At 34.4% G+C, this 27,674-nt stretch overlaps 1 protein-coding gene across 2 annotated transcripts; it reads right to left on the bottom strand.

Annotated features, from left to right (window-relative positions):
- Positions 1-81: 81 nt before the first annotated feature.
- Positions 82-27,644, bottom strand: Ork1 (open rectifier K[+] channel 1). Of its 2 annotated transcripts, XM_017624675.1 has the most exons (7): positions 27,632-27,644; positions 22,619-22,825; positions 8,435-8,736; positions 7,261-7,512; positions 7,088-7,191; positions 4,920-5,067; positions 82-3,013 (listed from the first exon to the last, which is right to left on the bottom strand). In XM_017624675.1, the coding sequence occupies exons 2-7, from the start codon at positions 22,758-22,760 to the stop codon at positions 869-871; spliced, it is 3,093 nt and encodes a 1,030-aa protein (XP_017480164.1). In that variant the 5' UTR covers positions 22,761-22,825; positions 27,632-27,644; the 3' UTR covers positions 82-868. The 2 variants fall into 2 exon arrangements, with proteins under 2 accessions (XP_017480164.1, XP_017480163.1); XM_017624674.1 differs by lacking the exon at positions 27,632-27,644 and having other exon boundaries at positions 22,619-22,914.
- Between the last annotated feature and the right edge of the window lie 30 nt (positions 27,645-27,674).

The following is a 27,674-nucleotide window of genomic DNA, read 5'->3' as shown; positions in this document are numbered from 1 at the left end:
GATAACAATAAATAAATAATCATGATTTTTATGGAACTTTTTTAATATTTTTAACATTTTTTATATCTTTAGCTGTTATAATTTAAAATTTATTATTTATTGCTTTATGTTAATACTAAACTTATCACAATAATTATTTTTTGGCAATTTCGGGTAGTAGCACTTTGGTAGAGCTTGCGCCCTTAGGCCCCTAAGTGGTCACCTAAGCGTTAATAATTTTTAAGGCTAGAATGCTTTAACAAGGTCTTTTTTCATTTAAAATGTGGTACACTTGGTCTAATATAGCAATTAGCTACGAACTAAGTTTTTATTATTTTTACTAATTTAAGACGGAATGTTCCAAAATATAAAGAATTTTTCTGTTTAAAATTTAAGGCACCTGCAACAATGTGCCTTTGGGTAGACACTTAAGGGTTAATAATTTATACTAGACTAGATTAAAATGCTTAAAATCAGCGCACTTGGTCCTATGAACCCTTCGGTGACCACCTAAGTGCTAATAATTTTTAATTATACTAGGTTGGAATGCTTCAAAAGTTCATTTTTCGTTTAAAGTATAGCACACTTGGTTCACTAGACCCCCTCAGTGACTACATACGGGCTAATAATTTCCAATAAATTAGATTGAAAAGTTCAAGTTTATGTATAAAATATAGCTGAGGACATAAATAACACTAATAATGTCAGTTGACTCAAACAGAAACTGTGGCAATCCTATGGCATACCGTTCGAGGTTGCACTCCTCAGACAGTGCGGCTGACAAGCGCACAACCAAGGAGTTATCATCGTATGTACATAAATAGGCACTTTTCAACTTATCCTAGTCCTTTAAATTAAATACAAAGCTTCAACGCTTCGTCCCGCATCACTAGGATTCATCTGGCTTTGATGTGCGCTCTAGCGGAAATCCTTCAGGCTTGCTGCTCTTCCGCTGCGCCTGCGTAATCTGCACAATTCGTGAGAGCGGCGAGTGTGTGCTACCCGTTGTGGGCGGGCGCGCCGCAGCGCCGGTGGGGACAACCGGTGATGCGGTCGCTGAGGTGCTGCTGGACAGCAGGCGCGTAGTGCTCGACACTGTGCCAGCACTGCCCGTCGGGCTGGTTGGACTCGGATCGCCTGAACTGCTGGTCGACGATGGTGTTGTTGATATATTGAGTTCGCGTGCCAGCGGCGAGGGACGCAGCGATAGACGACGTTGCAGTACACTTTGAGAAGAAGCTGGCGACAGCGCGGGTGCGGTCGGTATAGTTTGTTGTGGTAGCGCGCTATTCACATTCGCGCCTGGTGGCGGCGCTTTGCCGGGCGGTATTTGCAACGCGGTTGGACGCACGCTGAAGCGGCGCTTGAACTTGTTACTTGGCGTTGAGGCGTTGCCACCATTTGGTGGCGCATTGGTGTCGCGCTCACTGTAGCTGGGTGGTGGCTCGGGAATTTGTTGTACAGCTGATGACTTGCGGCGGCGCGTGAGAACGCTGGTTGGACCCGAGGACTGTGCGAGGCCGGTGGTCGAGCCCGAGGGTGTGTTGTTGAATGAGGAGATGGGCAGCGCTCCGACGACAGTGGAACGACGCGCGTACATACGGTTTGCGGCAGCCGCGTTCATGGCGCGCTTGTTGTCGCCACCCAATAGGGAGAACAGTGGTGGCACGTCAGGCAGATCGAGGCCAGCGTTGCCCACTTTGCGTTTCTTATTCTCACTGCCGAAGATGCCACCCATGTCGTTTGCTGTTATAACGGGTGGACTATCGGCGGTTTCCTCCAACACGGTCGCTGTATGCATTGCCTCTAGCGCGCGTATCAAATCAGCAATTGTCGTATTCTCCAACACTTCACGCTCCTCTTCTGAGGCGACCGAGAAAAGGCTGGGGCGGCGATCGTTGCCACCGGCGCCGCGTCCGCCATTGGCCGGGAACAGACTGCCGCGCCGCGACTGTGGTCCAGCGGTGCTAAAGAAGCTGCTGCGGCGTTGGGTGAGTCCGGCGGCATTCGAGGTGGGGAACAGACTGCCACGGCGTGCGCCCGAAGCCGGGTTTTGCGTGAATATGGATTCACGCCGCTTGCGCCCACCACCACCATTCAGCGCGCCGGCTGGTTGTTTTGCGGTTAGACTGCTATCCGAAGGATAACTGACTGGTAGTGCAGGCAGCACAGGCTTGCCATTGGCGTAGTAGGGTGGTTGCGTATCCGCCGCCACCGTGCTGTAGTAATCCAGCGGTGGTGTACGACGTGCCGACTCTGGTACGCTTCTAATCGAAAAGCGGCGCGAGCCATTTGGCATTGATATATCCGTGCTAGGATCTTGCGCCGTTATGCGCTCCTGCGAGGAGCGTTTCTTCGAGGGGAACAACTTGCGCAGGCCATCTGGCATAGAGAACTTTTTGACGCGCGACTTCTGTGGCTCCTCCTCTTCCATGTTCACAACGTAATCGCGTGGCGGTAGACCAAAACTGGAGCGATACAAATCCTCGCTGTCACCTTGCTTGTAGCGGCTGTTGATGGCCTCTTGTATGCGGTCATTGTCGCCGCTCCAGGTCCATTCATTGGGCAGTGCAGTGGGGCGACGTTGACGCCATGGCGGCTCGAAGTTGTAGTCAGAGTTTGCACGTCCGCGTGGTTTAGGAATGTCGTTAGCGCTCGGATAAGACCACTCACTGGCGAGTATTTGCGAATCAGAGAATCCATGGTAACCACCAAAAATGCTGGCATCGTCTTCCTCCTGCGGTGGTACGCGTACGGCGCCCAGCGCATTGACCACCTTGGCTAATAGTTCCGAGGTCTGCAGGAACGCGTCGGCGTCTTGGAAGGACTTCTGTTTGTCTAACTTGTCCAGCTCTGTATCAGAAGAAGCGTGCACAGGTTCGAGCATGCCGCGTGCCTCGACCACATCGTAGCTCTCGGAGAATGCCCGCTTGCGTGGGAACTCCGGTGGCGGTTCGGCGCGATACATGGTTAGCTCTGGGGCGGAGTTGGAGCGATACAGCTGCTGACTTGTATCCGGTTCGGTGTAAACAGGCTTTGGGCGAAGGAGGAGAGGAGAATACAGAGAATGAAAGAAATATATTGGGGTTGATAAAAAGAGAATATTAACATCGACATTTTTGAATAAAACTTATTTAGAAAAAAATATATCATAAAAACATATACATGCATACATATGTAAGCAATTATTTGAGAAAACAGAAAAATCAGTTGCATAAAGTTAAATTCTTCTAAGCGTTAAGTGCATTTTTTTACAAAATACCCATAGTAAAAAATTTTATTTTATAAAAATTACGAAAAAAATTTAAAATTAAGAAATTTAAAGAAAAATTTTCAAATTTTTTACTTTGTCAATAAGTTGAAATTTCGAAAATATTAACAATGTTACAATCGGCAATACTTCCTTTTAATTAAAAATACCATGGCTTAGGAAAAAAATGTCTGTTTCAGAATTCGATAATTCGATTCATTGAAGTTCTGAAAACTATTAGGAACTCGCGAGAAAATTAATAGTTTATTATAAAAAAATTTTTATTTAAAAATTCCATAGATGGAGAAACACTAAAATTTAATTTTTTAAAGTTAGAATATGAAATGTAGTAGGGGAGCTCACGATGTGTAGCATTTTGGGTGTTATTGGAAAAGCAACAAAACGCATGGTAGATTACTACGTAACAACTTTACACCTAAAATGCTACATTGTACAAAAAATATCATCTAAAAAAAATTAGGAAGTTTTAAAAATTAAAATCTACTTAATAAACTATGATAAGGAAATAATATTAATCAACTTGTATCATTTAGTTTGATTTAAAAAACTTCAAATAAAATTATATTTTCACATTCAAAAATTCGAAAATTTTCCACCTGAAAACATATTTTTTATGCAAGAGAAACGCCAACATAAATCGAAAAAATATTATTTTTAAGCTTTTCCTATGAACCTTAAAAAAGTTTTAAATTTATGAATTAAAAAGATTTTTTATTTAAATAAGTTTAAGCATTAATTGCATTTAAATCTTTAAAATCAGATATTAGGAAATCCAGATCTAAAAAAAATTAAAGTTTTTTTAAAGATTATTAATATTTTTATTAAATTATAACTAACACAAAATAATGCTGCCCGCTGTTATCTCATCCCATACTTACAGCAATTTTCTTGCGGCCAATATTATTGATTATTTTAGAAAAATAACTATAAAAAATTAAAAAAGAACAAAAATCGCCTTAAATTGCTGTGTTTTATTAAACAAAAATTCAACCCGCTTAGTAATTGTGGCACACAAATACAACAATGTGAAATTTTCGAAAATAATAAAAACCTAATTTTTTCCAAAGAATTTTTTTGTAGTTTATTATTTTTTTGTTAATTTTGTGTTTTTTAAATTTTTGCAATTGTTTGTTAATTTGTAAATCCCTTTAGTATTGATGGGGTTAATTCAGTGTCAAGTTAAGTGTAACTAAATGTACTTTTTTATGTTTTACAAAGTTTGTGTAGAACCCCTCAAATATAACTTAAACATATTAACTGAAGATTGATTTTAAGCTTATCGTCTTTTTAGAAAAAGTTTCCAAACTTGTTATTACCTCTTTATAATCGCTGAGCTTACCATTTTTTATACTTTTTAAAACATCTAGTGAGCATTAGAGTAAATAGATGATACAAAATATATATATATTTTTTTAATATTTCATAAACATAGTTTTGTTTTAAGTATGAGCGCACTAAAATTTTTATTTGATTTCAATGAAATTTTCTTAATTCATTTTTGACCGATTACGCAAATATGGAATGTTGGTATTTTTGCTTCGCTACGTGAAAACAGTATTATGGTAATATATCTTCTTACCACATCCTTCATTCCTAAATTATTACAGCTACATACTACACATAATATTTATTTATAAAATTTTTAATAAATTTATAGCAATTTCTTTACCTTCACTCTCATTATATACAGCTCATTCAAAATCCTTCGCAAGTGTCCCACGTCTTTCGTAACTCCCGTCCAAATACGATTTTGTGTTGTTTTTATATTTGTGGAGAGTTGTTGTTCTAAACGTCTTAGCTTCTTACTTTGTAAACCTCTGTAAACAATTTATCAAATTTATGTTGGGTGTGCAAGTAAAATAAGCATTTATTTTTATGTGGACATAATTTTTTGTAATAGCAATGCTTCACGTGCCATTAAATGTTATTCACAAGTACATACATATAAAAACTATTAATAATAATAGTAATAATAATGATAATAATAATAGTTATAAAAAATAATTAGCAAACCCTTTCGCAAATCATAAAAATACTATTCTCCCCCTATTGAGTCCCCTTGTAAAATAAAAACATTAACAACCAAACAATCACTGTACCGTAATCCATCACCAACGCCGATAGTGATCCAGCTTCAGAATAAATCACATTATATATTACACATATTAGTTAGCCATTTTCACCATAAATTAATCACTATGCGCCTATAGTTTTGAGCAATACTTTTTTCAAAATTTCTCTCATTCAAGCTGATCAACTACCGACCGTAGAACAGAAGCCGGAAACCAGAGAGATTAGACCGGTTTGTAACTGGCCTGGTAGGCGTTCGGTTCTTTCGATAACTTCAACCATTCAACTTCATGGAGATCATGAGGAACTTTATCATTTGTTTCAGAGTTGTGGAAAAGGGATTGGCAGAAGATCCTACTCGCTAACAAAATCTTTCAGGCCTTGGTAAGAATATTCTTTGCGCTAATAGCATTAAATAAGATTATAGACAATAACATGAAGATGAATACTCTGAAGCGAGCATCCAGAACAGCTCGCATATGTATTGTGCAGAGAGGTTCAATTACATACACTGTTCTATAATATGGAGTTTATATCAGCTGATTTGGGATATGCAAACTGCTTTCGAATGCGGTGAAACAGTGCTCTGTGTTTTGTTATCATAAAGGGAGCCTTTGATATTCGAGAAAAGAAATGTACAGTCAACAACCATATCTAGTTGATAGCAACGCTATTTCAGATCAGAGTCGTTGAAGCGTAAACAGAGAAAAACGTAAGTTCTCCTATCCTCCTTTCTATCCTATCCTCTTTGCATGGAATTTAGTGGTACGCAAAGTTCTCCGATCACTCTCGGATATTGGCATCTGCTTCAAGGCTCTGCGGATGATAGATCTTTAAATCATGACCTGTTTACAAAACAGACTGTCGAAGGGGATTAAAAAGCGGTATGTCGATCGATTTCGATCAGGATAGGTATTTAGTCGTATATGTGCGCTGCTAAATCGGCTNCTCTTTGCATGGAATTTAGTGGTACGCAAAGTTCTCCGATCACTCTCGGACATTGGCATCTGCTTCAAGGCTCTGCGGATGATAGATCTTTAAGTCATGACCTGTTACCAAAACAGACTGTCAAAGGGGATTAAAAAGCGGTATGTCGATCGATTTCGATCAGGATAGGTATTTAGTCGTATATGTGCGCTGCTAAATCGGCCATCTGCCTGTTGTGTCTAAATATATCGAAAAATTTACTGCCGTCCCTAAATTGGCGCGTCAAGCGCCAAACAACTGTCAAAAATCCTCATGCCTGTACAATTTGTATGGAGCATTCCACAATAACGCGGCGCTAGCGCCGAGCAAATGGAATTTTCATTTTTGACAGGGCGTTACATGTTGAAGTTGGATGCAGAAGACGGAAAGAAAGGGAAAGGACAAAAAAGTGAAAGAGGAATCGAGAAAAATCGGAAATTTCCGTCTTGTTTTCTTAGGTAAATTAAAACCATGGAACAACTCGCCATCTTTCGGGATATTTCGGGACTTTTCGTGTTTTATTGGGGACTTTTGGGGATTTTCGTTAATTTTCAGATTCAACGGCAAATTTAAATGTTAGCTTTTTATCCTTTTCCTAATATAAACGCCCAGCACTGTATACTTTGTATATGTATGTTATGATTAGTATTCGATTATGAGTTAGTATTCGATTATGGGTTAGTAGGACATTTCACATATTGTATGCAATTCGATTAGCTTCACAAAACAAGCAAAACACATAATTATATCTAAACACACATACATGGAAAAATTTGCGAATATTTTAAAGAAAAAAATTACCTCGTTATAAAGCCCATAATCATAACCAAATAGCCTAAGGCGAATATAAACCAGAATATGACAAATATCTCATAGACCACAAACCAGCCGCCGAATTTGCTAGGCTGAAAAGAAAAATATTAAAAAAAAAATTAGTACAGAAATGTTGTTTTGATATTAGACATCTTACTTACCTGATCTGCACCAAAAGTCGGCACATAATCACCAAAACCAATGGTTGTTGTAGTTACATAGGCAAAATAAATCGAAATGGAATAGGACCATTCCTCGAAGTATGTAAACACAAGCGCTGGCAGGAGTATGAAAATAGCAATGCCTGGTATTAGGGCAATAAGTATGGCGGTGACTAAGCCCAACTGCGGTGGCACATAATGTTTATCGCGTGACATTTTATAACTCTTATAGCGACGGTAAATCATTTCGAACTGCAAAGAAATTTACAACATAAATGAAATTTACCATTTTTCCATTGATAGCATGAAGGTAAAAGTTTGGCATAATTCAACAATTTTTTTGAGCCTCAAGGCCATTTTTAATGAAAATTTTCGTGAAAAACCACAATTTACATTTTGGTAGGAGTTATAGCTGCAAGTTCGGAGATCACCACATCTCCTCATCAGACTTCTTTGACTGGGATTCGATACAACGACCACAGCCGCCATAGCCAGCAGTCTACCCACTGAGCTCTATTTTTTTTTATTTAAAAACTTGGCATACAATTTTGATCATCCAAAAATTGCGCATACATTTTTGACAGTTGAAAAAGCTGAACATACATTTGGTTACTTAAAATTCGACATACCAGTCTGCTGGTTTAAAAAATTAGCATACAATCTTAGTAATTTAAAAACTAAATTTTGGTCCTCAAAAATTTTTGCTAAGCTAATAAATGTGCATGGATGCTTTGTCATTTAAAAACTGCACACAAATTTTGGTTATATAAAAATTCGATATACATTTTTGGTTATTTAAAATCTGAAAATAAATTTGAATTGCCAAAAATGTATACCCACTTTTTAAATTACCAAAAAATATGTCCACTTTTTAAGTTATCAAACATAGTTGTCAAGTTTTCAATTACCAAAAATTAATGTCTGGACATAAATTTTGATTACAAAAATGTACGTTGCCAAAAAACTCTTCTTTTTTTTAAGTAACCAAAAATTGTCATGTTTTAAAATAAAATAAAATTATGTCCAGTTTTTCAATTATGTAACTAAAATTTATATCCAGTTTTTTTACCACCCAAAAATATATCCAGTTCTTATGTTACTAAAACTTTTTGTCAAGTTTTTAATTCATGTTCATATTTTTAAATTCAAGCGTTTAATACTTAATTCCACTCACCGTTCTGCCAAAGTAATCACCCAGCCCCGCAAAGAGTATTCCATTCACCGGTATACCGATGATTGAGTAAAATATCATTATTAAGCGGCCCGCAAATGTGGTAGGATAAATATTGCCATAACCCACTGTCGAACAGACAGTAAAGGCAAAGAACAGCGCATGATAAAATGTCCATGTATAGGGTGGTTCAAATTCATCCGCTGTTAAGTTGGTAACTTGTTTGCCACAATAATCCGATATATTTTCAAGTATCTCATTGATCGTGCTTTCATTCTTGCCGTCTAGCTCACCAACGAGGTATTCTAAAACACACACAAAAAATAAACAATCTTTACATAAATCAATTTTATTGTATACACTTATAAATGCATTGCTAGATATACATATTTAATCATCATCAGAAATCCAGAGTCCAAGTTCAAGTTATTGTGTTTTGAAATCCAAAACGTGAAAATATGTCTCTATAGCACTTTAGACCCGATATCCATTAAAACAGCATCGTGCAATATAAATAAATATGTCCCTAAACTAGAGATCTTTTGCAGCAGACAGGAAGAAAATATTTCCAACTTTACCAACATATGTACGTCTTATAAAATGATGTCCACATTGTTTTCTTCAAAGGCAAGGAGGTCAGCCTGCTGCCAGTCGAAAGCTTCGCAGTGTAACCTGGTTAATAAACGAGCGTTTTTTATGGATTCGGAGATGTCACTAAATTCTAACCCGATGTCATGAGTAACTGCCTAAATAGTAAATCTGTCTATCTGGAGATTCATTAACTATTGATATTTTGCTTAAACCGGATACAGGCGATCAGCCAAGCAGCGAGTTTAGGTATTCCCTGCAGTGGCTTCAACGGGAACCTGACGGAATTTAGAGAAAACGGAAAGGCCTTCCTAAATGAACCCTGTCATTGGTCCTCGTGCTTACCGTACTTTTGCTCCAAGCGCTGGCAAGACATTTCTTTGGTAATCTTGACGATCTTAAGCCTATAGGAATTAGAAATTCGTGAAATTAATCTACATATATTACCAAAGTGCTATGGAATATCTTAATGTTCGCGGAGGAATCAAAAGCTTCCTGGAGCGTTGTGCCATCGCAAACAAGCTACCGCGTTTTTTACGATTCAGCCTTGACAAAAAACTATCTGAAGACCTCATTATCGTAATGCCGGTTTCATCGATTTGTGTTCTCAGATCACTAAACGATAAATTTATTTCGATTTCCGCTTTCAATATCTAAGCTAGGACGCCCTAAAAACTGGATCTTTTGATACTAAAACGCCCCGTTCTCAAGACAGTGGTGTCTATTTAACCATAACGAAACCCAGGACAATCCTGAAATGCCATTTGGGGAATTTTTATGCAGTTACGACAACAGCCACTGAAAGGGTAGATAATTCTACTGAAACTACTAGAAATTAGCGAGGTGGGAGAAAGCCAATGAACTGTGTTTTGTTTTGTTTCTGAATTGCTAGCCGACCTTATATGAAAACTTAAAAGCCTGTCTTTCTTCTGGAGCTCAGCACAATGGTGACCTGATGAAGCTAAAGTGGACCATCAAATAAGTATATATGTAAGTATATCCTATACAAAAATATATGTATCTACTTTTTTGAATTGGACCTTATATGAAATAGCGACGCTATTTAAATTTGAAACGACTAACAAGAAAATAACCCACTAATTAAATAATCAAATTAATTTAAATAGTTTATTTTTACTACATTCGAGCACAATAACGCTTATGTAAGCAGTAATTCAATGCTTTGTAAGATAGTTGACTGAACTTTTTATACGAGTGGATATTTGTTGTGTAGGATACNATAACGCTTATGTAAGCAGTAATTCAATGCTTTGTAAGATAGTTGACTGATCTTTTTATACGAGTGGATATTTGTTGTGTAGGAAAATGTCTTTCAAAAACAACTAAATACAATCTTTCGTTTATTGAGTAAGCTTGCTGTAGAAAATGGAAAACTACCACTGCGGTATCACAATAGTTTTTGAGAAGGTGACAAAAATCAGATCAACAATTTTTACATATGTACATATACCTACACACATACATATTCAGGTACTTTTCAACAACAACCCCACAACTTGAGATTTGCAACAAATCAAAGTAGTTAATGACCCCCAACAAAGCAAGCGTCGACTATACTTGCAAAGGAACGCATACAATTGCATCGCTGCTCAGTTTTCTGTTGCATTGGTATGCCATAANACAATCTTTCGTTTATTGAGTAAGCTTGCTGTAGAAAATGGAAAACTACCACTGCGGTATCACAATAGTTTTTGAGAGGGTGACAAAAATCAGATCAACAATTTTTACATATGTACATATTTAGGTACTTTTCAACAACAACCCCACAACTTGAGATTTGCAACAAATCAAAGTAGTTAATGACCCCCAACAAAGCAAGCGTCGACTATACTTGCAAAGGAACGCATACAATTGCATCGCTGCTCAGTTTTCTGTTGCATTGCATTTTCCAACAACACACTTGACAACCAACTGTGAGTAAAGTCGCTAGCAACAAATCTTTAAATCTCATTGGACTCACATCCCTGCCGATTGGTTTGCATAAGTTGAACATTTGCCTAAATTAGTTGCAATTTCAGGTTATTAACGTAAATTTTCTTCGTCTCTCCAACCTTGTGCGCATAAATGACCAGGAATTGTGTGTAAATTATGAAAATTGTGGGCGTTTATCTGTGTAAATTGGTTGAAAATGTAAGATTTTTAAAGATTTCCATACATAAGCAGGAAGAGTGCAGCTGACGAAGGTAGCAAGCACGACTTATTTATGCGATTGCGTAAGCACTATGACCTTCGTGCCATCGGAAGAGGAAAAAAATGTTTGTAAATTAGGTAAACAGATATTTAGTGCCAATAAAGTGCGGAGCAAAGTGATACTCGTAAGACATCTGCGGTGGTGGTCTGTAAGTCAAAATTTCAGACGAAAAAAATTTGACGAATTTCAAAAAATGTTCATTAAAAATACTAACTTTTTATTCAAATTTAAAATTCTAGGTATGCAGTTATACAGACCTTTAAAGTGCAAGTTTGAAGTAATTTTTTTTTTGCTGACGGTGCTGTGCGTTTTTCTTTATATAAAAAAAAAAAAATTCGATATACTTGTATGGAAGAACATGCGTGACACCGTCAGCGAAAAATTTGCCAAAAATTAACTATAACTCCTAGCTACTTCAGACTTGCACTTTGTTGTACTAAAATTCAATTGGTTCAAAACTACGTACCAAATTTTTTTTTTTTAATTCTGATTAAAAAGTTTGAAATTTTGATGACATTTTATCGAATTTTCCTACCTTTTGTTTAAAGTCTGAAATTCAGACTAACATGGTTTTTGTTAGAGAGTAATCTATACTTAAATCAAAAAATAATAAACATTAAATAAAGCAAAGGAGCCAAAACTTAACAATGTCCGGTTCCTATTTTTTCCGCCACTGTATATACTAATAGACTAACATAAATTTTGTCCGCCTTCGTTTGGCGGTTCTACTAGCTCGATTTTAAAACCAAACCCAGTATTGGATAGGCATTTTGCTGTAGAAGACGAGTTTTTATGGTTTCAGAATTTATTTGAAAATTACGAGTGCAATCGCCATTTATAAATTGTGCGTTTTGTGTACTGTTATCGTCGTTGAAAGGTGCAATTTGAGTTATACTTGGTATGTTGACAATATATTGTTTTCCTTGTTTTGTTTTGCTTCGAATTGTTGTTTTTGAATGCGGGGACTAACACGAACACAACTACGAATACAAAGGCGTAGACGAATGAAGGAGTTAAATAACACGATGAAGACGAAGACGACGACGAAGATGGATCCGAAGAAGAATACGACGATGAAGACGAATATGACGATAAATACGAAGACGAATACGAGAACGAGGACGAATTCAAATACGATGACGAATGCGGAGATCAATACTAAGAAAAATGCAACGACTAGGGTGAATTTGACGATTAATGCGAACACAAAACGATCCGAAGAAGAATACAGAGGCGAAGACGAATACGAAGGCAAATACCAATATGAAATCGAACACGAAGGCGATATGGGAGATTAATAGGAATACGAAAACGAGTACGAATATGAAGACGAAGACGAAGACTTAAAGTAAGGTTAACATTAAGCTTAATAAAAATTTCTGTAATATGAAAGGAACTATAAATGAATCGAACGAAGTTCAACATTTTTATTTTTTATTTTTTCTGATTTTTCTGATGACTGATACAGTATGATTCCATACTTGGTTGAAAAATACTTCAGACTAAGGTCATTTGTCAAAGTATGAAAAATCATAAGTAGTAATGTTGTAGGTAGTTCCGGTTAGCAGCTTTCTATGTATCATCATTCTATCGAAGTTTCCTCTCTTTCTGCCGTGTTGCAAGGCTCCTTCCGTGCTGGTTAAGCTCCACCAAGCTCCACCGAGCCCCGCGGATATCCGTATATTAACCGGATATCCGGATAACAAAAGAGAACGGATATTAACCGGATATCCGGATCTTAACCGTATACAGGAATATGCGAACGGATATCCGAATATACGGATACTCCGAGCCCTACCTATCATACTTTTATATATATATTTGTGCATATGTATTTGATTAATCTGCAGCTGATAAAAATATTCCAATCCCTTTCATACAAATTGTGCAACAAGGTCAAATTTTGCTTTTCAAAGAAACTCGAAAGGTTTTGCAAGTACATACTTTACAAAAGGTTACTAACAAACAAAAAATATAAACAAACAACAACTTAAATATTACATTTCACACAAAATCACATTATTTTTAATTTCCTTTGCTTGTTTTATTGCAACTGAAGCATTTTATTTTGATTGCATTAACGTAAATGTAACTGATAAGTAAAAACAAATCTTATCTTAATGACAGACAGGGGCAGGCAGTTGAATAACTAAATGGAAAATTAAAGCGCCATTAAGTAATTGTAAATGTCAATAAAATATGTATGCGAGTACTTAAAATAGGAGCTTCATACGGCATGTCGGTATGCAAATATACATATATGTGTACTAGGGTTTTTTTTTTTGCGACTATTTTTTTTTTTCGGTCCCATCGTGAATTTTTGTTGGAAATACCCAAAAAAAAAATCCCTAAAAGTTTGAGCCCTTAATATTAATTTTAAGTACTCGGCCAAGGCGTGTGAAGATTTTCCATTTAAAATACACGGGAACTTTGATTTTTTTTTTTTAAATTTCTATAGTTCAGCGGCATTTAATGGTATCACCTTGTCCAAAATGGGGATTTTCTCAGCATTAAATGCTCTACAAAAGTGCCCACTGCGGCGAAGTCGTAACTCACACCGGCGAGGTAGTACGGGCCACTAAACCTGATTTTTTCATGAAATTTACGTTTTTTCGCATTTATCTCGTAAATGACAAGAGCTATAGAAAAAATGTAAATGAGAAACTTGTAGGAAATTTTATTTCCTACAAAAAAGCTCATTAGCGCTTAATCGCTAACTTCAATACTGCTTGAGATATTTCAATTTTAAGTTTATGAAGTTTTAAATTTTTATCAAAAATCACGTAAAATTATAAAAAATATTGTTCTTTTATTATTTATCACTACTTTTTTAACTAATTACCTTTTTTTTAAAGATGAAAGGGTAAAAAATATAAATAATTTTTTTTATATTTTTACGTGATTTTTGATAAAAATTTGAAACTTCATAAACTTTAAATTGAAATATCTCAAGCAGTATTGAAGTTAGCGATTAAGCGCTAATGAGCTTTTTTGTAGGAAATAAAATTTCCTACAAGTTTCTCATTTACATTTTTTCTATAGCTCTTGTCATTTACGAGATAAATGCGAAAAAACGTAAATTTCATGAAAAAATCAGGTTTAGTGGCCCGTACTACCTCGCCGGTGTGAGTTACGACTTCGCCGCAGTGGGCACTTTTGTAGAGCATTTAATGCTGAGAAAATCCCCATTTTGGACAAGGTGATACCATTAAATGCCGCTGAGCTATAGAAATTTAAAAAAAAAAAATCAAAGTTCCCGTGTATTTTAAATGGAAAATCTTCACACGCCTTGGCCGAGTACTTAAAATTAATATTAAGGGCTCAAACTTTCAGGGAATTTTTTTTTGGGTATTTCCAACAATATTTCACGATGGGACCGAAAAAAAAAAATTGTCGCAAAAAAAAAGCACCCTAATGTGTACACATTAGAGTGCATCACTCTCCATACAAAAATAAACTGCTACTGTTTTTTCAACATAATTCTAAAATTTACCATATTTGAAGGATGCCAACAAAATATTTCGGAGAAATATCAAGATTTACGTTTTGAATACGCCTACAAAAATCGGGTTTTTATATTAAAAAAAAAATATTTTTTTTAAATATCACCTCCGATTATAGAAGAATTTGAGCTTAAAATTCTGCATAAAAATTTTAAAAATTTTTTTACGGAATGAAAATGCAATTTTTGGGGGGTAAATTTTACTATTTTTTCCGAAATATTTTGATGAAAGTCTGAAAATAGAATACACATTATAATTCCGGTGCAAAACCGCAACTTTTTTTGGTGAGGCATCCTAATGTATCTACATACTTACATACATACACATATACAAATGCATATGTTTACATAAACACGGTCGTAAATTCACGTGTACAAAGGAGCGATCGAATTACCGATCGAATCAGCTGTCAATTTTCGAACAAAATTAATTAATTTAATTAAAATAAAAAATCAGCGCTGATTCGGCTGATACGTTGATGAAAGTAAAAATTGTGTATTACAGAGAGTGCAATCAAGCATTAAAAGCGTAGCTTCAAAGCCGAAAAATCCACTCTAATCTTTTTTTACAAATCAATTACACGTAATTAAAAATCATGTCACTGTCACTGTGCCACCGACATTGGCCGTGACATTTTAAAAGCCGCTACTTCCGAAATACATTCATCAATCAGTGGACGTCACTTGAATCACGGCGACTACAATTACCTGCTTTTTGACAATCATTAATGGGTATAATAGAGCATTTAGATCAAAGACAATGCACAGAGGCTAGCCAACCAACAAATAAAAAGCTAGTATTTCTTTAGTACTACAAGGCAAATAGTGTAAGGGAGAATGAGATAAACCGTCTGTCTGAGCTTTGATTGCCGCGCACACGAGCCAACAACAACATTGATACTTCCGCCCGCACATGAACATGCACACAGGCCGAAAAAGCGGAAAGTGAGCATTACTGCACACAGAATTGTTTACATAGTAGAACCTACTGTGTGCATTGGCTTTTCCCGAGCAATGTCTTTACATTGGTATGCGTTCAGAGGCGACCGGCCCTCTAGGAAATTTAACCAATTCTAAACTAATGTTAGAAACCATAAAATCAACAAGGAAGTTTTCTGAAAAGTGGCAATAGTACTTCACGGCAGGACTTTTCGAAAGTTTCGATAAAGTACTTAAGTTATTATAACTTTTAATACTAAAGTTCCATTGTTTTCCATTGTTTTGGAATAGCACTAGCCCTTTTAGAAGAATTCTAAACAAGTACTAAATTTGTTAGTACTTATTTTTTAATATTAAATTTTCTATACTCCGGGGCATTTAATTATATTTTATACGCTCTACACACCTTTCTAGCCGTTTATTAACAATTCTTCTTATTCTTATGGGATTTCCAAACAAGTACATACTTAAAGTTTTAGTACTAAATGTAGTTTCTTCCGTTCAGAATTTCGAAGAAGTATATTTGTATGTACAAGAGACTATACACTTCGCATACATACAGCCCAGTTCTTGTTGCGAGTTCCAAACTCGTGCTATAATTTTTAGTACTATTAGTACTATAAATCCATTATTTTTTATCGTTTGGAGTAATGCTAAATAGGCACTTTTTTGACAGTTTGATATCAGCTCACATAATAATTCCAAATATGTTCTGAATTTGTTTGTACTTTTAGTACTAAATATTTTCTTTCTATATTTAGCAAGTACTAACAAACAATTTTTAAGCCAAAAACACATTTCATTATGGAGTCTAAAATAAGTACTAAATTTAAATTTTTCCGCTCTTTTGGAATAAGTACTAAATATAAGGGATTGTTATATGCTCCACATACGATTAATACGAGTTCTTCTGCAGAGTTCTAAAAAAATAATAAATGTTTTAATACTCATAGAACGAAACTTTTCTTTTTTTGATAGTTTGGACGCAATGCTAAATTCATAATTTTTTGGCAGTTCTATATGAGTTATTTATGAGAGTTGTGAAGAAGTAATAATTTTTTAGTGCTTACAACTAGTTGTTTTTCCGTCAATAATTGGAAGCAAAAACTAATTTAAACGGAATTGAATGTGTTCTTCGCATCTTTTCGACACTTTGAAACATTCTGGGCATACATATGCAAACATGTGCTACATTTTTAGTACTATTGGCACTGAAAGTAAATGAATTGCACTCTCTTTGACAGTTCGGAAGTAATATCTTTTCAAGAACTTCGAACAAGTACTAAAATGGTTTTCATATTAGTACTAAAATTTAAAATTTTTTAAATTCTGAACGAATACTATATTTATCAGAACTAATACCAATAAACTTGCATTAAATCCCATTAATTCAAAGGAAGTACTAAATGATACTTAGTTTAATATGCTCTAGCTACTTTCCGACAGTTCGGAACCAGTTCTAAATTTAAAATGCAGTTCCTCGCGATAGTACTAACCTATAACATGTGCTCAATATCACTTTTTTATCGGTAAAATTTATTACTAAATGAAAATAAATAAATTAATAATTTAGAATATTCTTTAAAAACAAAATCTAAATTAAAATTGAAAAAATAGGTAGACTAATTTTTTATACAAAAATCAATAAGATTATCGAAAAAATTGTTGAAACGCTTTAAAAAACACTGATATTATTTTAAAATCGCCTAACTATGATAAAAGTTATGATTAATTGAAAATCTTCGCGTGCAGTAAAAGCAAAAAAATCGGACCCTTGTAACTTGGCAACCCGTACTTGTCAACAACATCGCATGATCAATAACTTACCGTCCTATCTTCCATCACTTTGTGTCTTATAGCCTTAGGTCATAAATGCCCTTTAATCTGTGGGCATTCAAAAATTCGTAGCAACTTTAACTTCTTCGTTGATAATACGGATTAGTGCGTATGCTCGTAAACTCTAAGCGGATCTTTCTTCATACCCATCTCCTTGTTTCAAGTTAAACCTTTCCTTTGTTAGAAGGTTTGACGTTTGACGGAATGATTGGAGGAGGTATTTTGTACCCGGAACTCTATAACATGCACAAATTCAGATTTTCCGAGTACTATTTTTCTGATAGCCAATCAGCACACTCTCAAGTTGTATGACAATTCGTTCAAACTTTATCAGGTAAGAATAAGATTTGAGGTAACTGCAAAGCTGTCGAGCTTGCTAAATAAAGTACCATTGACGTTACTCCGAGTTCTTCGATGACCATCGGAGACGCTTTGGTTAGCCTCAGGCTATTATTTTCGTGTCAGTTGAGCGAGCATAGAAGGTAAGATTGTGGAAAGACAAGTAAGTCGTCGCCAACTGGTGAAATAGTACTGGCACTCAACCTAAAATTTCCTTAGCTACTTTCACTTTTTCCTACATGGTAGCTATTACACCGACGAGTCGGCGCAGCAATTGTCCGTTTATTTTTTGTTTTTGTTTTTCCTTAGATTTGTCTTTTTAGCGCGTATTTGGTTCATCGGGCATTTGCGCTTAATTCACGCTGGCTAGTTTAGTCGCTCGACTAAATTTCAAACCACAAAAGCAAATAAATAAACGGAAAACAAAGGCAAATGAACCGATCGTAGGCGTGTTTATCATACAAATTAATTCCTGTGCACCGGCAATAACGTTCGTTTACGGAAGATATTTTATGAGTACTAGTATGCGCGTTGAATGGCTGTGATGGTGTAAATATGTACATACATACCTATTCACTATTGTACTTGGAAACGAGTATGGATTAGTTACATTCAGATAACCTACACCCCCTAAATAGGCAGCGATACTTTTCAAGATCAATGTTTGTATACGATTTTTTTTTTATTGCCATTAAGCTTTGTTTGTAAGTATGAATGAAGGCTTTCATTCATGAGTATATTGAGTGTGGAGTTTTAAAGGAATGTGAGTTGGTATTAGGAGTGGTTCTAATTAAAAAAAAAACACATAAAATATTAGATAAAAATTAGAAATATCAGTTTTTAAGAAAGAAAAATTAAAATAGATTGGAAACATGTGGGTATAGGCTGTACCCAAGTAAACATTTTATATAAACACACGATTATCTTTTTAAGAAGATATTTGTTGATATTTTTTGTGCAGAAAACATCTGGTTATTCTTGCTATTTATTTTTCGGGGATTCACAAAAAAGAAATTAACTTGATATTTAAATCTTCTGGTCAGGCTGAACATTGTAGCAAAATACAGAAAATTCTTGGAAAAATATTGCAAATTCCTGAAAAAATCTGAAAAGACCTTGAAATGCCTTCAACCCTAAAATTTCCAGAAAATTGCCGAAAACTAACGAAAAAATACCGAGACCTTTAGAAAAAATTACAAAATTTTATAAAAAAAATACGAAAAGCGCAAACAAAAATAACGAAATATTCTGAAAATATGCAAAAAAAAATCCGAAAGTCTCGAAAACCTGCGAATAATAATTAATTTTATTTTTTTATTACTCCAAAAAAACCAAGAGTAAAAATTGTAAACTTTTCTTGCTCAAAATAATAAAAGTCAATCTTTTTAGAACCGTAAACTATCATTTCCTTAAAAAAATAAAAAAATAAAATAATTTTAAGGCCGAAAACTTCGTATTAAAACACGAAAAATCTCGACAAAATACTCGGTTTCATTCATGTATATCATTATCCCGAAAAAATTATATAAAAAACCATACCAAAAATCCCGAAAAATTTCTCGAAATCCAAGAAATCTTGAATTATTAAAATTTTTCTATCATTCTCTAAAGAGCAAAAAAGCAAGTAAAAATAAGTTTTTTTGCACAACACAACCGTTCCCTTTTATTAACCGACTTCCAAAAAAGGAGGAGATTATCAGTTCGTCGGAATATTTTTTTTCTTATGTATGTTACCCCATAACTTTGGACCACGCCAACCGATTTTGATAATTCTTTTTGCATCGGTAGTGTCTCAGAGGTGGTCCCATACTAATCTGGTTTAGATCCGATCATTAGATCCTGATATATATATATATATTTATATGAGAATTGAAGTCGGTTTGTTTTCGCTAAAAATTACTTTTTCCATTCCATTGCGCTGCGCCTCACTTCATTTCATTTTATGTAATTTCATTTACATAGTTTCAATTCGCTGTGATTTTTTTCTTTTCACTTTATTCTATTTCATTTTATATTATTTATCGCTTCAGGTCATTTTATTTCAATAAAATTTTATTTATTTTCAATATACTTATTTTTCATTTATTGCCTTCCTTTCTCTATACATTTATTTCATTGCTAACTTTTCATATCACTGTTTTCTTTTTTTTTTTTGTTGGAGCCTGAATTTCCAACCCCGTATCTTCAAAGCTTTAATTTAATTGCATGTCTATACAAATCTTCACTCTTTGATGAGTCAAATTTTTTTTAGAAAAATTTTGCATGTGCCAAATGCGTAAGCAGTTCCTAAAAATATCTTCTTTATCGCCACTTTACATATTTTATAAATTTCTCTTTGCAGACAAAAACTTGTTATAGAAAAATTTAACTAAAAAAAACTAAATAAATCAAATATTGCCGCTAGCGTCTATGTTCTCTTTTGCTTAAGTCAATTATGCAGACAACTTTTATGTGTAAATATTTAGTTGGTTAGCGTATAAAATTAACACCACTCGAAAATGCCACGCTAATAAAATCGGAATTCGATAGTCACACCATACAGGCGGTTGGATGCGTGACAGTGATGTGCATTTGAGCAGCTGACTATGAATCGAAATTTCGATAATTACTTGTATGTACAATAATCAAATTAAATTGCGGTACTTAACGCCAAAGTGTTACGGCTTGTCAAGAAATTGCGCACGACTTATTAAAATGAAAAAACCTTTTAACGATGTGTAAATTTTATCAAACAAAGTAAACTTATAAAAAGAATGCAAAACTTTCATAGCGCAATTTGCTTTAGTAGTAATCACGATCCGTCTATTCGACTTTTGCGCATTTTATTCAAGTTATTCGATTAAGTTATTCTTTTTTTAGTAGTTCTGCCTAAGTGACATCACAACTGTCAGTTATGTGAATTTACCTTTTAGCTATTCATGCTTCATGGTGAGAAAATGGAGCGTGAATATTTTGTGTAAACAGCAATGCATTAATTATTTTATTTATATCAGTAATTAGCATTTAATCGTAAAATGCACGCGTAAATTTTTATTAAAACCCAGACAAATGTAGGATAGATATGTACTTATATACATATGNAAATTTTTATTAAAACCCAGACAAATGTAGGATAGATATGTACTTATATAAATATGTACATACATACATATGTATTTGTCTACTACTAAGTAGTTATAGCCAACATGATGCAATATGTATATTTCTTATAAATCTGGCAACACTTGTGCTAAAGCATGTGATAGTGGTTATCGCTCTATAGTCGGTGTGAGGAGAGGTCAAACTTAAGGCTGGCTTCCTGCTCGATCCTATTATCAAGTTAAGAGGCAATCGTTTTTTAAGTGGCAGCTCCCTCAGTGGATCGATGCCCTTGGTATACTCGCTACGGAAATTTTCTATCGACTACCAAATAACAACCTAACCCAACTTAATCTACATTGTTGAAGCTAATACCTAAGATATGAGGTAAGAAGCTGACTCTTATTAAATTGTAAACAAAATACATATGCGATCAATCTACATAAAGTAGCGACAAGTGCGCTTGATTGCGGCATATCGCCTTTTAGATTGGACATCGGCCTATGGAAGTCAGTGAAAAATTAAAAGTTTACAATATGCGTACGCAGGCGGGTTGGGGACTTGAACATTTAATTTCGGGATGGGCGGGATCGGGATTAAATATTTATTCCCGTGCCCATCTCTACTGTTGATGGTGTAACCCGAGTTTACATTTCATCTGTCAAAATGCTAATTTCACCCCATTTCCAAGTGGGTCGCGAGAGGTCTGTAGAGGGGTAAAGAGCGGAAGAGCAACTTTTCTTGAAGTTTGGATTATGCTCTTTCTAACGGGTGGGGTTTAAGGCGCCAAACTCCCTACCCGTCCGCACCCACCACAAAACCATTGTACAAATAACCGCACATATCCCAATTCATTTTTTGATTGCGGCCTAATTTCACTTTTTAAAATGAATTATGCCCGTCAGGCCTAATGAATTATACCACATGGAAACTAAACTGGATCTACATGCTTCAGAGGCTAGGTTGGATTAGTTAGTCGATGCTCGGTCAGAATCGCTCTTAGCCTGGTAACGTCGAGTCGGGGTTTACCAAACAGCTTGTGCGCTCTTTTAGGGTTTTATACGAGCCCCATGTCTTTGCTTATACGATAGCCTGACTCCATGCGCTACCTATGAGCAGTTTGCTGAAGGTTATGGAAAAAATGTTCACCCCTAAGGTGAGATCTGATTCTCTAATTCTCTTCTAAAACAACGCACAAATTTTTGCAAGATATATTTGGTGCCGGAAAATTTTTGAGTAGTCCACTTACAAATATTTAATGCCATGAACTAATTGTGGAATACAAATTTATATGCACCAAAAATTTAATTTATTACAACTCACCTCGAAAAAGTACAATTCTTTCACTACCTGCAAATTGGCATAAATCAAAATTTAAAAACAATATTAAAATATTTAGCATTTAAAGCTGAAGAAGTAAATTATTCGGAAGATAAAGTGGACGATGCACAAGGTGAACAATGAGAAACTAGTTGATGCACATTTTCTTCCAAAGAGAATACTTTCAGTGATGCCCTGTCAATATTTTAAATGTGAGAAGAAAAATTGAAAAAAAATGAGAAAACTATTTCACATGGCTTAATTTGCTAATGGACTACCCAGTTGACATTTTCTTATTTAAGATTTCAAAAAAAAAAATAAATAAATAAAAAATATGCTAAATTCTAAATTTGTAAGTATGTATTTTACTCACCATTCATTTCAATACGTTCACGCAGCTCTGTTGCACGATTTTGCTTCTCGAGGCCATGCTCTATGTGATAGTAGATGCTGGCGCCGAACATCAAATACGCTATGTAAAAGATGAGCAATAAAATCCAGCGGCGCGGCGACATTACGCTGCTGACACAATCCTTTTGCTGCTGCTGCTCCTGACGATGATGGCCTTCGCTCTTAAGCTCTTTAGCATGATGATAATTTCGATGATAATAACGATGATAATTAGGAGCGCGATTCGATGATTTCAAGGTGTTGAAAAGTTTGGAATACAAAAAGTAGAACATAGCAAAGGATTTTCACGTGGCGGAGAAAGTTAACGAACGTTGGAAAAAACGGAAGTACGGTTGAGAAATTAAGTTTATTTTTTTTTTAATATTTTTTCATTATTTATGCATAAAAATCATTTGAAGCTGACGATGCGTATATATTTTGTCGCGATCAGTTCTAAATTTTAAACTTTCTATTTCAGACATTCGCTATAAAAGCGTTTGATAGTAAACGCGCACATGTCACTTGAAGGAATATAGCGCGCTAACTGCCGCCGTTCGGTTCTCAAATTATATTTTAAAGCGGCAACAGAGCCAAATATCTATATCTTCTATAAGCAGTAATATTGAAAAAAAATAAAAGAAAATCAAATTAAAATCAAACAAGAAAACACATTCCAGTTTGCCATTGAAGTGCATGGTAAGCGCTTGAGTATTACTTTTGAAGTGCTTGTGTGGTGAGCGCGCATTATCAGCAGCGCTTTATGGGCCAAGTATGTTCTCATAAAACACCCACCCCCTCCACACGCTACACTCAAGCAGGCACCCGCGTATGAAGTATACTCTAGCCATTAAGGGAGCAAGAAATAATTTCCAATTAAGAACATAAAAAAAATTAATAGGCAGGGGTAGGCACTCGCAAGTGTTATCATTTAAAAATCCTATAATTTTGTCAAATTTTTTTTATTTAAAAACATCAGTTCACCATAAAAACTTTTGAATTTTAAGAAAAGTGTATTACTTGTTCACTGTAACCATCTTCAGCCTGGACAATAACATCGTGTATGTCCGGGAAGGCTTCACATGCTGCACGAATGTGGTCTAACTGGTAACACTTCGAGTGCCTACCACTGTATTTGTTCTAGCTATAAGCAAACGCCCGAGCTAAAAAAAAAAGACAAGCAAACCATGCTGATGATAATGTTTGTGCTCGTGATTACCGTTACTTAAATGTTTTTGAGTTTGTTTACATTCCGAATAACAAACAGCCGGGTGTGTACTTTACCAACAACAACAACTGGGAACAATAGAATAGCAAGACTTCTAGGAATGCCAAGCAGCCAAAAAAAAAAACAACCAAATCACCCAGCAAAGTCCACTCAGTAGGAAAAAAATAGCAATTGGTTGCGAAATATGTTTTATAATGTCCGAGAGAATTGTAGAATGGATATAATAAAAATGCATCATAAAAAGCGACTTGTAAATATAATTTTATTATTATATTTTTGAAAAAACCTCGAAAAACAGCCCTTTTATATGAAAATTAAAAAAAAAATTTTAAAAAAATAAATAAAACAATAAAATAAAATTCAAAATTAAATAAATATATTAAAACAAAAAAAAAATACGAACAAAGTTAGATGAAAATATTTTTAATACTCGTGTTTAATTAAAAATATCACAATGCTAAGTTTAAAAAAAAAAATATCAAAAAATTAATGAACATAAATACAGATACATACTTTATATGAAATCTGAAAGAATTTAAAAATAAAACTAGAAAAATAAAATAAAAGTAAAAATCGAGAAAAATTAAATTAAATGAAAATTGTAAGTACAAAGTTTGAAGAAAAATTTTCGAGCCTCCTATTTAATTAAAATCATCAACATGTTAAGATTTTAAACAATGTATTACAAAGCTACTTTCATGATTTATTTCATTGTATACAGGTAATTGAAAAAAATAAAAAAGTAAAAGAAATAAAAATAAAAATAAAAAAAATAACAAAATAATTAAAAATAACATTAAAATAAACAAACAATTAAATAAAATAGTTTTAAAAAATTGAAAAACTGAAAAAGATCAAAAAATTCAAACTGTACAAGATTTTTAAAACAAAATTTGAGTATTTTTAATACTATACAAAAAAAAAGTCCAACAATTTAGGCTGCAAGAAATGAAATGTCTGAAAAACATGGGGAAAATATTCGTATGCTCTAAATTCTTAAAAATAAAAATTTATAAAAGTACTTCATTTTTCAAAAGTATTAAAAAGATAGAATAAAGTTTAGAGCAAAAAAATTCAGAACTCTTCATTAAATTAAATAAAGAACTCGGAAAAGATAATGGGCCGTATGCATAAAATCTGAGCAGAAGCTTTTTCTTAAAATTTCAGGCCTTTTACTCGATTTGTTCAAATAAACTTAATAAAACACTATTGAAGTTATATTTTCTAATTTGGTAAAAAAAAAAATAATAATTGGGCCTATTCCTGTTTGTGTTGTCGTTTTAAAGCGAAATAAAAACGACAATCTAGCATCAACGCTGGCGTTATCGACATTTATCGGAATATATCGATGCTCCCTATGTTGAAATAAAGATAGTAACGACATAGAAACATTCGTTATCTCATTGTTAAGAACTAAATTTAACCAAGTCCCCTTTCAGACACGGCAAGTCTTGAAAGCAATTTTCATCGCATTCTCTTTTGTGTTTTCTCTTTGCTTTCACACGCGTCAAGTTTTATTGAATTCAAGTCGTTGGTTTTTTAAATGGGCAGCAACGAAAAGATCAAAAGAGAATAAGAAAACTTGAAACGAATTGGCGGTACGTAGGTATCTGTACTCTTCCCCTCTCTTCTCACCTCCTTCGCGAACGAACTAGTAGACTTGAAAGCAAGACTTGACGTGTCTGAAAGGGGACCAATTGTCGATAAGTTCTCTGCGCCGTTTCAATATAATAAACAATACATTTAGGAGCGCCGCAACGATAAAAACGGCAACAACACAGAAACGACAACGGCAACAGAATAGGTCCGAATATTAATAAACTTCTCAAAATTTAAGAAAAAATTTATGAAATTCGTAAAAAACAAACCAAAAATTAAAAAAAACTTAAAATAATCTAAAACCAATAAAAGCAAATAAACGAAACTATGAAATAAAGACATTTTTCTAAACAACAAAATAATAAATAACAAATAACAAATAGTAAATAACAAATGAGTATTAATAATATATTAAAACTAAAACTAAATAAATAAAACATCGTAGCTCAACTTCATAAAACAAAAAATTTAAAAAACTCTAAAATAAAAGTATTAAAAAAAATTGTAAATTAAAAAAGTAAACTGATAAAATATTCCATAAATTCTAAAGAAAAATTAACTACTTGTGTATACTTATATCTATGTATATTAAAAACATGAAAACAGAATTTCAGAAAAAAATCAAAAACCCCCAGAACAAGTTTTCAATATTTCAAAAAAAAAAAGCTGAAACATGAATATTTGACTATTTTTCAGTATAATTCTCAATATTATGTAGTACCGTACTATTTTTAGCTATTGTTATTGTTATTGATGTTATTATCGCTATTGTCAAAAAGTCTAATATCTTTAACAACATCACAATATGTACCTAGTTATCGTATTTTTATCGTTATTGTTATTGTAAGTATCGCGGTTTTTAGTTATCTTTGGCGGTATAGTCATCCTTGCCATTATATCCATCTTTATCATTACAATTTATCGATATGTTATCGCTATCGGCTATTAATATCGTAATTTGTGTCTCTGTAGTCGTTCGCGCCGTTAGCCACAGCTGTTAAAGGTTTATCTGGCGCATTAATATTAAAATCACAGATGAATTTTACTCTGCAGAATGTTGCTCATACGCCCTGCCCTCAACTTAAAAAAAAAGTTCACAGCTGCTATCGTCAACTCTAATCAGTAGACATATTTTTATTAGTTTAAATTCTGCAAACTTTACGATCACGCCTAACATATGTACCAAACTTCCCACAGGTCCCATATTTCATTATTTTATTTTTCTTCGTCAAACGTCAAACTAGACAGATTACGCTGTGTTTATAATTTGTATACGCACATGTCCATATATATACTACATATATATGTATATCGTCGGTGATACTACGAAACGTTCTATGTCACTTATTACCTCTGGTGCTTAATTCATCTATTATCTGTATCTGATCGCTTCTGGCAATCGTTCATCTTCATAAGGCAAAGGTAGACAGTTTTGTCATTCGTTTATTAGGGTGTAACGATTTGCAGATGCGTTCCGGTGCAAGTAAGAGACCATCGAGGTGTCAAGGGTATTAATAGACATAGACCGTTTTGCAGTATCATCGACGATATGTATTTATGGGTCTTTGGGCCACTCGGCTGTAGATTAGAACTCAAGCAATTAACCAATTATTAAAGTAGTTAATTGCTTTTTAATAAGCTATTCACTGATATTTCGTTAACACAAAAAAAAAAAAAAACGAAGTAAAACTTGGGTTGCTCTGATTTATTAGGTCTGGAATACATATTTTTGTGGTGATTGGATGTGATAAAGCAGGTGATTTATGTGTCTTGTCGACTTGATAAATGGGGGTAAGTAAATATCGGTGTGGATGTGATTGGATTTCAAATGATGTAAGAATATTTGGTATGCCCTAGTCGTCGAATAAAAGCTCCATAGCCATCAGGAAGACCACTTAATAAACATAAAGGGTGTTAGACACAGTGGCGATGAGTCGGTGATCAGTATGGAAAAGGAAGAAGACAGCTTTACTGATCTTCTTTGAGTACAGGAAGGAAGTAAATTCCTGTGACTCAAGTACATTACATAATAAATCCAGTTTAAGTACTGCTTTAGCACTGTCTATCGCAACTCAAATTGAAAATGTCCAGTATTTCATTGAGATGCTAACGAAAAAGCAGAGCGAGTTGATTTCAAGCTGTTTGCATTTTTTCCTTTAATTTTTTTTTTACATTTACTTCAAAAAAATGAAAAAGCTAACTTTCGTCGGAATAT

The sequence above is a fragment of the Rhagoletis zephyria genome, unplaced genomic scaffold, assembly GCF_001687245.7.
Source record: "Rhagoletis zephyria isolate East Lansing unplaced genomic scaffold, Rhagoletis_zephyria_1.1 Rzeph_scaffold_03734, whole genome shotgun sequence".
Taxonomy (NCBI): domain Eukaryota; kingdom Metazoa; phylum Arthropoda; class Insecta; order Diptera; family Tephritidae; genus Rhagoletis; species Rhagoletis zephyria.
Note: the sequence above shows the minus strand (reverse complement) of the source record. Positions and strands in the feature narration are given on the sequence as shown.